This window comes from Oncorhynchus kisutch, linkage group LG7 (assembly GCF_002021735.2).
Source record: "Oncorhynchus kisutch isolate 150728-3 linkage group LG7, Okis_V2, whole genome shotgun sequence".
Taxonomy (NCBI): domain Eukaryota; kingdom Metazoa; phylum Chordata; class Actinopteri; order Salmoniformes; family Salmonidae; genus Oncorhynchus; species Oncorhynchus kisutch.
In genome coordinates, this window is record NC_034180.2 from 32,816,173 (window position 1) to 32,829,388 (window position 13,216).

General features: G+C 39.8%; 2 protein-coding genes across 3 annotated transcripts; both read right to left on the bottom strand.

The window, feature by feature from the left end:
- Positions 1-3,058: 3,058 nt before the first annotated feature.
- Positions 3,059-6,920, bottom strand: LOC109894494 (protein TMED8). Its single transcript, XM_020488026.2, has 6 exons — positions 6,786-6,920; positions 5,684-5,795; positions 5,354-5,453; positions 5,169-5,265; positions 4,636-4,929; positions 3,059-4,486 (listed from the first exon to the last, which is right to left on the bottom strand). Exons 2-6 carry the CDS (start codon positions 5,791-5,793, stop codon positions 4,269-4,271), a joined length of 819 nt encoding a protein of 272 aa, XP_020343615.1. The 5' UTR covers positions 5,794-5,795; positions 6,786-6,920; the 3' UTR covers positions 3,059-4,268.
- Positions 6,921-7,299: 379 nt separating this feature from the next.
- On the bottom strand, positions 7,300-13,159 carry noxred1 (NADP-dependent oxidoreductase domain containing 1). Of its 2 annotated transcripts, none has more exons than XM_020488024.2 (7): positions 13,111-13,159; positions 12,818-12,988; positions 8,755-8,951; positions 8,481-8,661; positions 8,089-8,243; positions 7,778-7,976; positions 7,300-7,566 (listed from the first exon to the last, which is right to left on the bottom strand). In XM_020488024.2, the coding sequence occupies exons 2-7, from the start codon at positions 12,976-12,978 to the stop codon at positions 7,359-7,361; spliced, it is 1,101 nt and encodes a 366-aa protein (XP_020343613.1). In that variant the 5' UTR covers positions 12,979-12,988; positions 13,111-13,159; the 3' UTR covers positions 7,300-7,358. The 2 variants fall into 2 exon arrangements, with proteins under 2 accessions (XP_020343613.1, XP_020343614.1); XM_020488025.2 differs by having other exon boundaries at positions 8,755-8,955.
- Positions 13,160-13,216: the final 57 nt, after the last annotated feature.

A 13,216-nucleotide genomic window follows, 5' to 3' on the forward strand; every position in this document is an offset into this window, starting at 1 on the left:
CAGATGTGCTACCTTGTCCCGGACCTGTTGTTTTCGACTATCTCTCTCTACCGCACCTGCTGTCTCTAACTCTGAATGATCGGCAATGAAAAGCCAATTGACATTTACTCCTGAGGTGCTGACCTGTTGCACCCTCTACAACCACTGTGAATATTATTATTTGACCCTGCTGGTCATCTATAAATGTTTGAACATCTTGGCCATGTTCTGTTATAATCTCCACCCGGCACAGCCAGAAGAGGACTGGCCACCCCTCAGAGCCTGGTTCCTCTCTAGGTTTCTTCCTAGTTTTCTGCCTTTCTAGGGAGTTTTTCCTAGCCACCATGCTTCTACATCTGCATTGATTGCTGTTTGAGGTTTTAGGCTGGGTTTCTGTATAGCACTTTGTGACATCGGCTGATGTAAAAAGGGCTTTATAAATAAATTTGATTGATTGATTGACAATGTAGACCACTATATGGATAAATGCATCAGAAAATCAAAAGTAGTGACAGGTCTAGATAAATCCAAAGCAAATTAGTAGAAACCCCTGCCTTTGGAACCCTCTTTTTGAGGAAAGAGTTGAATAACAGTTGAAGATACTGGTACATTATGTAGGTACTGTTTTCATCATTCCACATACCTGCCAAGAGGAAAGGAGTATCTGGTCAGTGTTTAATTCATAATGTGACAGGTGTCACAATAACAACACTGAACAAAAATATAAATGCAACATGTTTTATGAGCGGAAATAAAAGATCCCAGAAATGTTCCACATGCACAAAAAGCACTCCAAACAGGTCAGGGACAAAGTTGTGGAGAAGTACAGATCAGGTTTGGGTTATAAAAAAAATATCTGAAACTTTGAACATCCCACAGAGCAACATTAATTCCATTATTAAAAAATGTCAAGAAAATGGCACCACAACAAACCTGCCAAGGGGGGGCCACCCACCAAAACTCGTGGACCAGGCAAGGAAGGCATTAATCAGAGAGGAAACAAAGAGATCGAAAATAACCCTGAAGGAGCTGCAAAGCTCCACAGCGGAGATTGGAGTATCTGTCAATCGGACCAGTAAGCCGTACACTCCAAAGAGCAGTGCTTACAGAAGAGTGTCCAGAAAAAAGTCATTGCTTATAGAAAAAAATAAGCAAGCAGGTTTGGTATTCACCAAAAGGCAGAGACCCCCCAAACATATGGAAGAGAGTAGTCTGGTCAGATGAGACTAAAATGTAGCTTTTTGATCATCAAGGAAAATGCTATGTCTGGTACAAACCCAACACCTCTCATCAGGCCAGGAAAACCATCCCCACAGTGAAGCATGGTGGTGGCAACATCATGCTGTGGCAATGTTTTCCATCGGCAGGGACTGGGAAACTGGTCAGAATTGAAGGAATGATGGACGGCGCTAAAACATTTTGCATCTTCAAAGTGGTAGGCATGTTGTGTAAATCAAATGATACAACCCCCCCAAAAATATATTTTAATTCCAGGTTGTAAGGCAACAAAATAGGAAAAATTCCAAGAGGGGTGAATACTATTGCAAGCCACTGAATATAAGATCTATATTGCCTGTTTTGAAGGTGCATTACTTGAGAGGGAGATTGGAATACTGACCTTGTCCAAGAGGCAACAGAGAAATGGAGAAGAGGAGTGTATAGGAAGATTTTGCTAACTGTTTGTGAGGTACGGTCTCCAGCTTGTCATTCCGTACATGTTCAATATATACTGAACAAAATAAAAGTAACATGCAACAATTTCAAAGATTTTACTGAGTCACAGTTCCTATGAGGAAATCAGACCATTTAACTAAATTCATTAGGTCCTAATCTATGGATTTTGCATGACTGGGAATACAGATATGCATCCATTGGTCACTGATACCTTTAACAAACAAATGGGCCTCACAATGGGCCTCAGGATCTCATCATGGTAATCCTGTGTATTCAAATGCAATTGTGTTTGTCTGTAGCTTATGCCTGCATGCTGACCACACCACTCACGTCGCAAAATAAATGTACACATAAATCATTGCACCCACACTGCTTGAGCGTTTCAACGAGGGTCTGGGTAGCCAGGCGCTAAAATAGGACTTGGGTCTATTTGTGACACATGATGCGCTGCAAGTCCTGCCTCTCCCATCTCCTCATTGGTTTTGAAGAGCATATATCCATGTGGGTGATTGAAAGATGAACTGAGGTCCACACTCCACTCCAGTTGGCAGTGGTAATACACCTCAAAGTTAGTTGCCAACCGCCATATAAAGTCCAAAGAAGAAGCCTGAAGGTGCGATTACTAGAAACAAACTCACTTTTATCTGTGGATTCATTATTGGAGTAGATGATGCATTTCAGGTAAAATAACAACCCAATGTTTATATCCCAGGACAAATTAGCTAGCAGCAAAATTGCCATAAATGTTTAATGCTTTTAAACCTGTCCCCAAATTAATATAGTTGGTTCAGAGTTAGTTTTGATATTTCAACCTGCGTGTCCTGATCGTGTCTGGTGTGGGTGGACAAAATCAACATGCGCACAAGTCCCGCCTCTCCCATCTCCTCATTGGTTTTTAGGAGCGAGGTCCATAGATAAATGGTTTGTTGACATTGGTATGGAAGAACTTGACTGGCCTGCACAGAGCTATGACCTCAACCCAATCGAACACCTTTGGGATGAATTGGAACGCCGACTGCGAGCAGGCCTAATCACCGAAAATCAGTGCCCAACCTCACTAATGCGCTTGTGGCTGAATGGAAGCAAGTCCCCGCAGCAATGTTCCAACAACTAGTGGAAAGCCTTCACAGAAGAGTGGAGGCTGTTATAGCAGCTAATGCCAATAATTTTAGAATGAGATGTTCGAAGTGTCCACATCTTTTGGTCATATAGTGTATATGCTTTCAGTTCAGAGGGTTATGTTGCACTTAGGTTAACACCAATGCTTTCACATAGAGCCAGCCATTACTGTAACAAACATATGCACCCCAAAAGCTTTGATCAGGATATTAATTGGCTGAGACCAAGCTCTATACTTGGCTACTTCATAGTACCATGACACAAATGAGGCAGAGCTGTAGAAATGTAACATACCGTAATGCAAATGAGACTCTTTATTGTGAAAACCTTTCAGGAAAGCTTATAACAAACAGAAACACATACTGTATAGTACAAAACTGAAACTTATTTTCAGTTGCCTTATATTTTAGCAGCACAATTCATGATCTTTGGAAACATGCACAACACAGACATTTGAGGTACAAACATTTTTGGAAATTACGTGTGGGCGGCTATAATCAAATTTAGAACATGATTAGGTGCATACAGCGCAACACAACACAGAAACGACACACAATCAAAATGATCTTTCTTTACAGAGATTGGTACATAACATTTTACTTTAAAAAGGGACAATCCAAGTCACACATACAGAAATATTTTGAATCTGTTAGTATCTACAATAGTCTGTGATTGTCCACCAAGATCAACCCATCACCTGACAACCTGCTAACTAAATAGGGATTTGGCAATGTAAATATTGAACCAATTTTACAAAAGAGCTTTTTGTGCCAGGGATGGCTTTTATTTGTCAATAAGACAGGCGGTAACCATTTGCTTTAGGATTGGACTCAGAGAAACATCTAATACACTTTCATCAACATAATTGCTCATTCCAATCACAATATGCAGAAAAATAATGGAATTGTTGTACAGGAATATTGTTTAAGATACTGCATTTGGATCATCATACAATTCAAGTTGACGTTTAAAAAAAAAGTTTGGCAAAGAATTGACATACATGAAGTACACACCAACATTATATGATATCAAACAATGTGAAGACACAAAAAGAAAACCTCCCAGTTCTATGGAGCACCTCTCCTGCATAAGCTTTTGACCAAGCAAATCCATCTTTCTATCAGTGTTCCCTGATTGCTGCCACCACTGAAATTGTGTCTGAATAAAAATCTATACTATATATAGAATATATATCTTGAAAATATGGGCAATTTGCCTTAACTCACAGCACAAAACTTTTAAACACACCAGAACATGGCACAAACATAAAGCTTCATAAAATCTTGCTCACAGTAAAACACATGAAAAAAAAAGTGCTCCATAATTCTCTAGTCCTCTCACATTTTAAATGTAGCCTTAGAGCGAGCAACACCAGCTGATTGTGATAAAAAATATATGCACCTATAATTAACCCTAAATTATTCTATGGAATCAAAAATAGATATCAATTATTTGAAGCGAAGTCATACATTCATATGCAATAGTGGACTGGATCCTCAGGCACTGTAATACACCCTATAGTACAGAGTCTTATTTCGCCATAGTGAGTAGGAGTTATCAAACTTCAGAAGGTAAGTGCCCTCGCCTGGATACTCATGACTACCACCTTGCACTGCCATGTGACTGTCCTGACGATACACAGGTAAGATTTCCCCTAGGTTGGAGTTGGCCAATGATTTGGACCCCTTCTCAACATCCCCTGTGTTGACAGGTCCTGCAGGAGACAACAAATAGTCTTCAAGACAACAACCTCAAATTACAGATCTGAGATCAGTTATCAAACACATTCCAAGATTTTCAGATTATGAAACATAAAAGTGTTGTAACTAAACAAATTTCAAACCAAAAGAGATGCTTACTGACCTTCTAGCTCATCTTCCTCATCTTCATCATCACTGGATTCGCTGATGTGGACCGTGATGGCCCGGCTGGTAACAGGGGTCCAGTCAAAGTAGATTCCAAAGCCTATGTCATAGCTATCTGTGGCAAACTCCCAGCACACCCGCTTTCCCTCAGGGACAGTTGGCACATGTACTGTCATAATGTCTCCTCTGTACACTGCCACCACACTGTCCTTCTCCAGTCGCAGCTTGGCCTTAAGCTCCTTCATTGCCATGGACGTCCACGTGGAAGGAGGCTTTAGCGGGGGCATTTGGACTAGAGCACAACCATAGATTATATGTGAGGACAACATGGGAACCAAACCTGAGCAGAGTGTTCAAAATGTGTGTGATAGTAGAGTATCACACAATTAGAGATGCTTTGTCAAATGTACATTTTCAGCATGATTATTATTTTATCAGTAAGTTGCGATACAAACATCAGACTCCAGAACATGGATGAAAGATATACGAGTTATCTTAAGTATCAGGAATTGTGAAACACTAGTGAGTCACCTTTTCTCTCTCCAGGGTTTTGACTATTCCCACTTTGGCTGTTCTCCTCAACATCTCCCCCCATGGCCTGCTGCCCACCAGGAGCCTCCTGATTAATCTGAAAACACACACATGCAACAAGTCTATAGGTGCTTTCAGTATATTCATTATTGCCAAGTAATTTTTTAGGCAGACATGATGTTTACCTCAGCTGGCTGGTTGGACCCCTCTGTGTCATTCCTTACATCCATATCAGGGTTGCTTATTGGGTGGTTGGAGTTATTTGAGAGATCTGTGCTCTGGAGCCTATACACAGACAGATGACAATTCTAATAAAACGTTTAATCACAAGTCAACATACAATGCTTTGTGAGGCATACATAAAAAATAAATAAAAAATGGCAAAGCATTACAAATATTCAACATTTTTGTAATGCATTTCAATTGCATTTAGTTATATCACATGTTTCAGGAATGAAGTACAGTAGCTAAAAAGCTAAATATCAGAGTAGGTATATCAGCAACAGGTGAGTTACCTGTCTAGAGGATTGGTCTCCCAGTTTTTCGACGTTATCCCGGGGAAAGAGGAAACCGACAACGCTGTCAATCTGGATTGAAGCTCCGATGTAGCCTCTAATTTCTCCATCGCTAAAATGAATTCATAAACACGTTTCAGTCTCGCTCTAGGGGTGCGTTCGTAAATTCACTCTGGCTATCTTCACTTTTCAGAGCACTCGTCTGTGTGCCAGAGCGCAGAATAACTGACGAATTTACGAACGCTCAACATCCGTTGGATATGTCCGGTGTCAGTAAACACCAGCAAAAAAATGCGTCATAAAAATGTTTCTAGCAGCAGTTACAGTCACTGACGCTCTGAATAACCAACTCTGCTAGGGCGAGTAAAATGGTCAGAGTGATATGTTCTCTCATCTGTGTCTGGAAGTAGTTAGCAAGCTAGCCAGTTAATTTGCGAACGCGGAGGACACATTGAGCCCACCCTGGCACTCCACATAGAATTTAGGAACGCACCCTAAATCGCGTACTGTATTCCCTCCTCCCTATTGTCTTCAGCACTAAAATGCAGGTTACCATCATATTAGAGGATAATGTCTGGAAGGCATTCAGATCATGCATCAAAGAAAAACAAATATAGAATGAAACAAACGAAACCAAGACTGTTCTCTGGGCGTCTGTCGGTTTTGACCAGCAGAAGTGACTTTTCGTAACAGGATAGGATAACATACACAGCAGGTTATGATAATTAGGTTAAGGTTAGGAAAATCGTTAGCTAAAATTGTCCCCGATGCGACTCAGAACATATAGCTACAACCAGGTCTGCCCTGAGAACGGTTTCCACTAATACGATGCTGCCTAGCTAACGTCAAAATCCGACTAATGCGCGCGCGGTTACAACGTTACATTGCTAGCTATCTTTTTTGTTCACATAATTTCAACATTTGTAACCAATTTGGTTGCTAGTAGCAAGCTGCGGAGCAATGACTGCGCCCTGCTGAGCTGGACGTATGCTAGCTAGCTAGTATAGCTTTCGTGAAAATTGCTAGCTAGCTGGTCGGATGATCTTCTGACATTCTTTGACACATTGTCACTTGTCAACAAGTTGTAAATAAAAAAACCTACCTCAGATAATCATGTGATAATGAGTTGTTGGATTCCTGCTTGGCTAGTTTCAAGGTTTTCTCCGGAAATGTAGCTAACGTTATCTTGTCAACTCCGTTCAGACTGCGCAGAATCATCCCCGTAGGGAAAATAACATATTTTTGGTACTTCCGTAATTTAACGATTATTAGCGGAATTTGACGATGTTAATCACGTGATTAACATCGCACCTGCGGCTACAGTAATATTACCGTGACTGACACTTCAAAATGTTAATTACACTCAGGGAAAATACTAAGATTTTGTTGAGGGGAAAACTTTTCGTGTCCAGACAAAGCCACACGTCAACTAGTCCTACAGTTTGATGATTATGATGATGAACACTGAATAAAGCAGTGGAGAAATTATTGCCTGGTGTTGATTGATGATGGATGGATAGATATGTGGATGGTCCCCATCCTTATTCCTATGCCCTGATGATAACCTGAGATTGTTATACATTTTGAAGGGTACATTAATTGATCTGATAAAAAAATATACTCAATCCCTTTATTTTATTCTGTTACAGTTAGAGTAAATCAACATCACACAAAATCAGATTTTTTTACAATGACTTGGTGTTATGACAGACAGAGTTCCATCTTTGGGTTTTCCAGGCTCTTTCTTTCCCTTCAGTGGATCCACCATTACTGAATTGTATAGAGCAGAGAGACAACCCTGCATACTGTTATTTCTTGATATGAAGCATGATAATGGTGTCTCCTTAGACTGAACATCAACTAAATTAATCCAGGGGAAAGACCTTGACAACATGGGAGACAAATTAAAAAGTATGGTTAGTTAGCCTAATCATTCATTTGTGTTTAAAAAGAAATATATATATATATATATATGTTTGTCTTTCTATTCCTGTGTGTTTGAGTTTCAACACAGGTTACATTAAATATGTAAGTTTGTAACTTTTCTCATAAGAAAAAGCCTTTGTACAAAATGTGTGCTAAATGAAAACTCACTCATCTGGTGTCAGGGAAGATGCATAGGAGGAATGGACAAAATTGTTCAGGATGAATGCCACAGTGCCTGGACCTTTTAACTGGAACAGCTCATTGATCAGCCCAAGAGCTTCAGTGGATCCCACATTTGCCGCGGTGCACATGTTCAAGAGACTGTACAACAACCCAAACAGCCACTTTGGATCCAGACAGAGCCCACCTCAATATAAAAATGTATCAGATATCTTATCTTGTATGTCTCAATACACCATCAGACATTTACATCTCGTACAGTAAATATGCAGTAAGTGTTCACACCAAGAATTACCTACCTCTCATGGCAAGAGGACAGGATGCATCTATTACTTCTGGGTCTTTCAAAGCCGCGGTCACATGACCTCGGGAAAGCCACATGTTGACAGAGTCACAAGCCACAAACTCATACTGTGGTTTGAGAATGAAGCTGTGCCCAAGAAGCTGTGCCAATCTTTAAAAAAACACAACATAATATAAAATCCAGCGGGTGTGGATGGAGTAATATAAAGATATGAGTTTTTGAGGACATTTTTTGGGGACAATGATTTGAATAGCAGGTAATATTTCTTCAAATCAGATCAGATTTGATTTGTCACATACACATAGTTAGCAGATGTTAATGCGAGTGCCAATAACACAAGTGCCAATAACACAAGGGTTTAGGGGATTTTAATAAATTAGTTTTTACCTGTTTAAAGGTACGGCAGAGAGGAAGCTGTACACCAGACAGTGCTTTGGTAGGTGGGATTGGAGCTCTGCACACACCTTGGATAGGTGAGAGGGAAGGCAACAGAGGAACAGCACATCTGCCCAGGCCACTAATCGCTGGTTGTCAAAGTAACACATGATACCCCTCTTCACAAATTCCTCTGTTATTTAAAAGATGAAAATATATTACATTCAATACATTGTTATATTTGTAGTTCATGCCAATTGTTCCTTTCATTTTATTTTTCAATTACCTAGAGTTTCAGGCCTCCTTGAGGAAATGTTGATTTGTGACGGTTTAAGGCCATTCTTTTCAAGAAGCACTTGGACCAGCTGTTTTCCAATGTGTCCCCCTCCAAGCACACCAACAGTCAGACCTTTTCCTTTTTTAGATATATTTGATGGCAGTAAAACCATATCTACGTCTTCAATTTGTCTTGGTAGGCCAATGCTTTCTCAACAAAAAAATAAAATGGATTTTACTGTTAGACTATCTCATATATACAGTACCAGACAAAAGTTTGAACACACCTACTCATTCAAAGGTTTTTCTTTATTTGTACTATTTTCTACATTGTAGAATAATAGTGAAGACATAAAAACTATGAAATTACACGTATGGAATCAAGTAGTAAGTGTTGAACAAATCAAAATATATTTGAGATTTGAGATTTTTCGAAGTAGCCACCTTTTGTCTTGATGACAGCTTTACAAACTCTTTGCATTCTCTCAACCAGCTTCATGAGGAATGCTTTTCCAACAGTCTTGAAGGAGTTCCCACATATGCTGAGCACTTCATGGCTGCTTTTCCTTCACTCTACGATCCAACTCATCCCAAACCATCTCAATTGGGTTGAGGTCGGGTGATTGTGGATGCCAGGTCATCTGATGCAGCACTTCATCACTCTCCTTCTTGGACAAATAGCCCTTACATAGCCTGGAGGTGTGTTGGGTCATTATCCTGTTGAAAAACAAATGATAGTCCCACTAAATGCAAACCAGATGAGATGGCGTATTGCTGCAGAATTCTGTGGTGGTCATGCTGGTTAAGTGTACCTTGAATTCTAAATAAATCACAGAAAGTGTCACCAACAAAGCACTATGCTTTATGGTGGGAACCACACATGTGGAGATCATCCGTTCACCTACTCTGTCTCTCACGAAGACACAGCGGTTGGAATGAAAAATCTCAAATTTGGACTCATCAGATCAAAGGACAGATTTCCACCGGTCTAATGGCCATTGCTAGTGTTTCTTAGCCCAAGCAAGTCTCTTCTTATTATTGGTGTCCTTTAGTAGTGGTTTATTTGCAGCATTCGACCATGAAGGCCTGATTCACGCAGTCTCCTCTGAACAGTTGATGTTGAGATGTGTCTATTACTTGAACTCTATGAACCATTTATTTGGGCTGCAATTTCTGAGGCTGGTAACTCTAATGAACTTATCCTCTGCAGCAGAGGTAACTCTGAGTCTTCCTTTCCTGTGGCATTCCTCATGAGAACAAGTTTCATCATAGCGCTTGGTTTTTGTGACTGCACTTGAAGAAACTTTAAAAGTTCTTGAAATGTTCCAGATTAAGACCTTTGCGTCTTAAAGTAATGATGGACTGTCATTTCTCTTTGCTTATTTGAGGTGTTCTTGCAATAATATGGACTTGGTCTTTTACCAAATCTTCTGTATACCACACTACCTTGTCACAATTCAACTGATTGGCTCAAAACACATTAAGGAAATAAATTCCACAAAATGAACTTTTAACAAGGCACACTTGTTAATTGAAATGCATTCCAGGTGACTACCTCATGAAGCTGGCTGAGAACACCAAGAGTGTGCAAACCTGTCATCAAGGCAAAGGCTGGCTATTTGAAGAATCTCATATATAAATAAATTTTGATTTATTTAACACTTTTTTGGTTACATAGTGTCATAGTTTGTGTTCACTATTATTCTACAATGTAGAAAAAAGTTTAAATGTAAAAAATAAAATAAAAAACGTTGAATGAGTAGGTGCCCAAACTTTTGACTGGTACTGTGTATGTATATATATATATATATATACAGTTGAAGTCAGAAGTTTACATACACCTTAGCCAAATACATTTAAACTCAGTTTGTCACAATTCCTGACATTTAATCCAAGTAAAAATTCCCTGTCATAGGTCAGTTAGTATCACCACTATTTTAAGAATGTGAAATGTCAGGATAATAGTAGAGAGAATTATTTATTTCAGCTTTTATTTCTTTCATCACATTCCCAGTGGGTCAGATGTTTACATACACTCATTTAGTATTTGGTAGCATTACCTATTACCTATAAATTTAACTTGGGTCAAACGTTTCGGGTAGCCTTCCACAAGCTTCCCACAGTAAGTTGGATAAATGTTGGCATATTCCTCGCACACTCTTTTTCAGTTCTGCCCACAAATTATGGGATTGAGGTCAGGGCTTTGTGATGGCCACTCCAATACCTTGACTTTGTTGTCCTTAAGCCATTTGCCACAACTTTGTAAGTATGCTTGGGGTCATTGTCCATTTGGAAGACCAAGCTTCAACTTCCTGACTGATGTCTTAAGATGTTGCTTCAATATATCCACATAATTTTCCTACCTCATGATACCATCTATTTTGTGAAGTGCACCAGTCACTCCTGCAGCAAAGCACCCCCACAACATGATGCTGCCACCCCTGTGCTTAACGGTTGGGATGATGTTCTTCGGCTTGCAAGCGTCCCCCTCTTTCCTCCAAACATAATGGTCATTATGGCCAAACAGTTCTATTTTTGTTTCATCAGACCAGAGGACATTTCTCCAAAAAGTATGATCTTTGTCCCCATGTGCAGTTGCAAACCATAGTCTGGCTTTTTTTATGGCGGTTTTGGAGCAGTGGCTTCTTCCTTGCTGAACGGCCTTTCAGGTTATGTCGATATAGGACTCGTTTTACTGATGATAGAGATACTTTTGTGCCTGTTTCTTCCAGCATCTTCACAAGGTCCTTTGCTGTTGTTCTGGGATTGATTGGCACTTTTCACACCAAAGCACGTTTATCTCTAGGAGACAGAACGTGTCTCCTTCATGAGGGTTATGACAGCTGTGTGGTTGTCATAACCACACAGGCATTTGGAAATTGCTCCCAAGGATGAACCAGACTTATGGAGGTCTACAATGCTTTTCTGAGGTATTGGCTGATTTCTTTTGATTTTCCCATAATGTCAAGCAAAGAGGCACTGAGTTTGAAGGTTGGGCTTGAAATACATCCACAGGTTCACCTCCAATTGACTCAGATGATGTCAATTAGCCTATCAGAAGCTTCTAAAGCCATGACATAATTTTCTGTAATTGTCCAAGCTGTTTAAAGGCACAGTCAATTTAGTGTATGTAAACTTCTGACCCACTGGAATTGTGATACAGTGAATTATAAGCAAAATAATCTGTCTGTCAACAATTGTTGGAAAAATGACTTGTGTCATGCACAAAGTAGATGTTCTAACCGACTGGCCAAAACTATAGTTTGTTAACAAGAAATCTGTGGAGTGGTTGAAAAACGAGTTTTAATGACTCCAACTTAAGTGTATGTAAACTTCCGACTTCAACTGTGTATATAATATATATATATATTATATATATCATTATTTTCTAAGTAGGCCTAACAAAATTATTGCCTAGACATAGTGGTCGCCAACTGGTCGATCTTCAAGGCATTCATAGTCAATCACCAAATATTTCTGTAGAAAAGCCAAAGAACGATAAAGGCTTGCGCTCCTTTTCAAAAATCGTGTTGAGCTGTTGTGGTAGATGCCACTTGATTCAAAAGTCCTGCGCACCGAGTAGAAAGTGCTCCCATGAAACAAACTCCACCTACCCGACAGACCGGTCGAATCTGTGACTAAATCGAGTGCACCTATGCTCTGCCCAATCGGATAGCTCAAATCACCGTGGCTACATTGCTTCCACGACCACATCGGAGTTTAATAGGCTACTAGCCTACGTAAGATTTAATAACCATGACCACAGAGAGACTGTCAACGAATACAGCAAAGAGCTGCTGTTTTTATGAGTGAGTTCATGTTTATATTCAGCAGTCACTGTTTTTATTCAACACTATTACAAAACGCCCTTCTCCGTACTTCCGCTCGGGCTGCAGCTGCAATGAATGAGTAGCCAAGTTTCGATAGCCCTGCTTTTTATTATTATTAGCAGCTCGTAGTGTCGATTTTAATATTAAGGAATATGATCTTGACTCAGACAAGGTTGGTGACCACTGGCCTAGAGTGTTGTACTGTATTGTGTGGGATATTGTGTTGTGAGTTTCCAAGCATACCTCAATGAATATGCGAGTTTGCACAAGAATGCTGCATGTACACATCCACATACAGTCAATCCATTAGCGCGTGCACGAAGGAATATTAATTCTTTTTCATTTTCACTTAATCCACACTCGAAACCAAGGCTGTTAAGATTTACAGTGAAGTCCAACATCATCGGAAAAGTTCTGCAGAGTGGAGGATAAAAATCAATATCAGTGTTTACTCGACACATTGTATGACATGACAGTGTAATGTTACAATATTGTATCATTATTTACAGAACGGTATGCGAGTGCAACAAACTTACCAACTCTGTCCCGTTTGTTGCTTCCCCACTGTTTCTATGGTAACCAACCTGTGGGTGTGTCCTATTTTTTTTTTTTTTGCCTCCACTGAGGAGCATGATTATAAAC

Bases quoted from the DNA above. Each gene is read 5' to 3' on its own strand.
- LOC109894494 (XM_020488026.2), bottom strand. From the start codon at position 5,793: ATGGAGAAATTAGAGGCTACATCGGAGCTTCAATCCAGATTGACAGCG. The intron at 5,266-5,353 runs GTAAACATCATG...GTGTGTTTTCAG, and splicing joins GGTCCAACCAGCCAGCTGAG to ATTAATCAGGAGGCTCCTGG. The intron at 4,487-4,635 runs GTCAGTAAGCAT...TGTCTCCTGCAG, and splicing joins TGAGGAAGATGAGCTAGAAG to GACCTGTCAACACAGGGGAT.
- noxred1 (XM_020488024.2), bottom strand. From the start codon at position 12,978: ATGATGTTGGACTTCACTGTAAATCTTAACAGCCTTGGTTTCGAGTGT. The intron at 8,952-12,817 runs GTATGCTTGGAA...TTGTTGAGAAAG, and splicing joins AAACTCGCATATTCATTGAG to CATTGGCCTACCAAGACAAA. The intron at 7,567-7,777 runs GTGAGTTTTCAT...CATGTTGTCAAG, and splicing joins TCTTCCCTGACACCAGATGA to GTCTTTCCCCTGGATTAATT.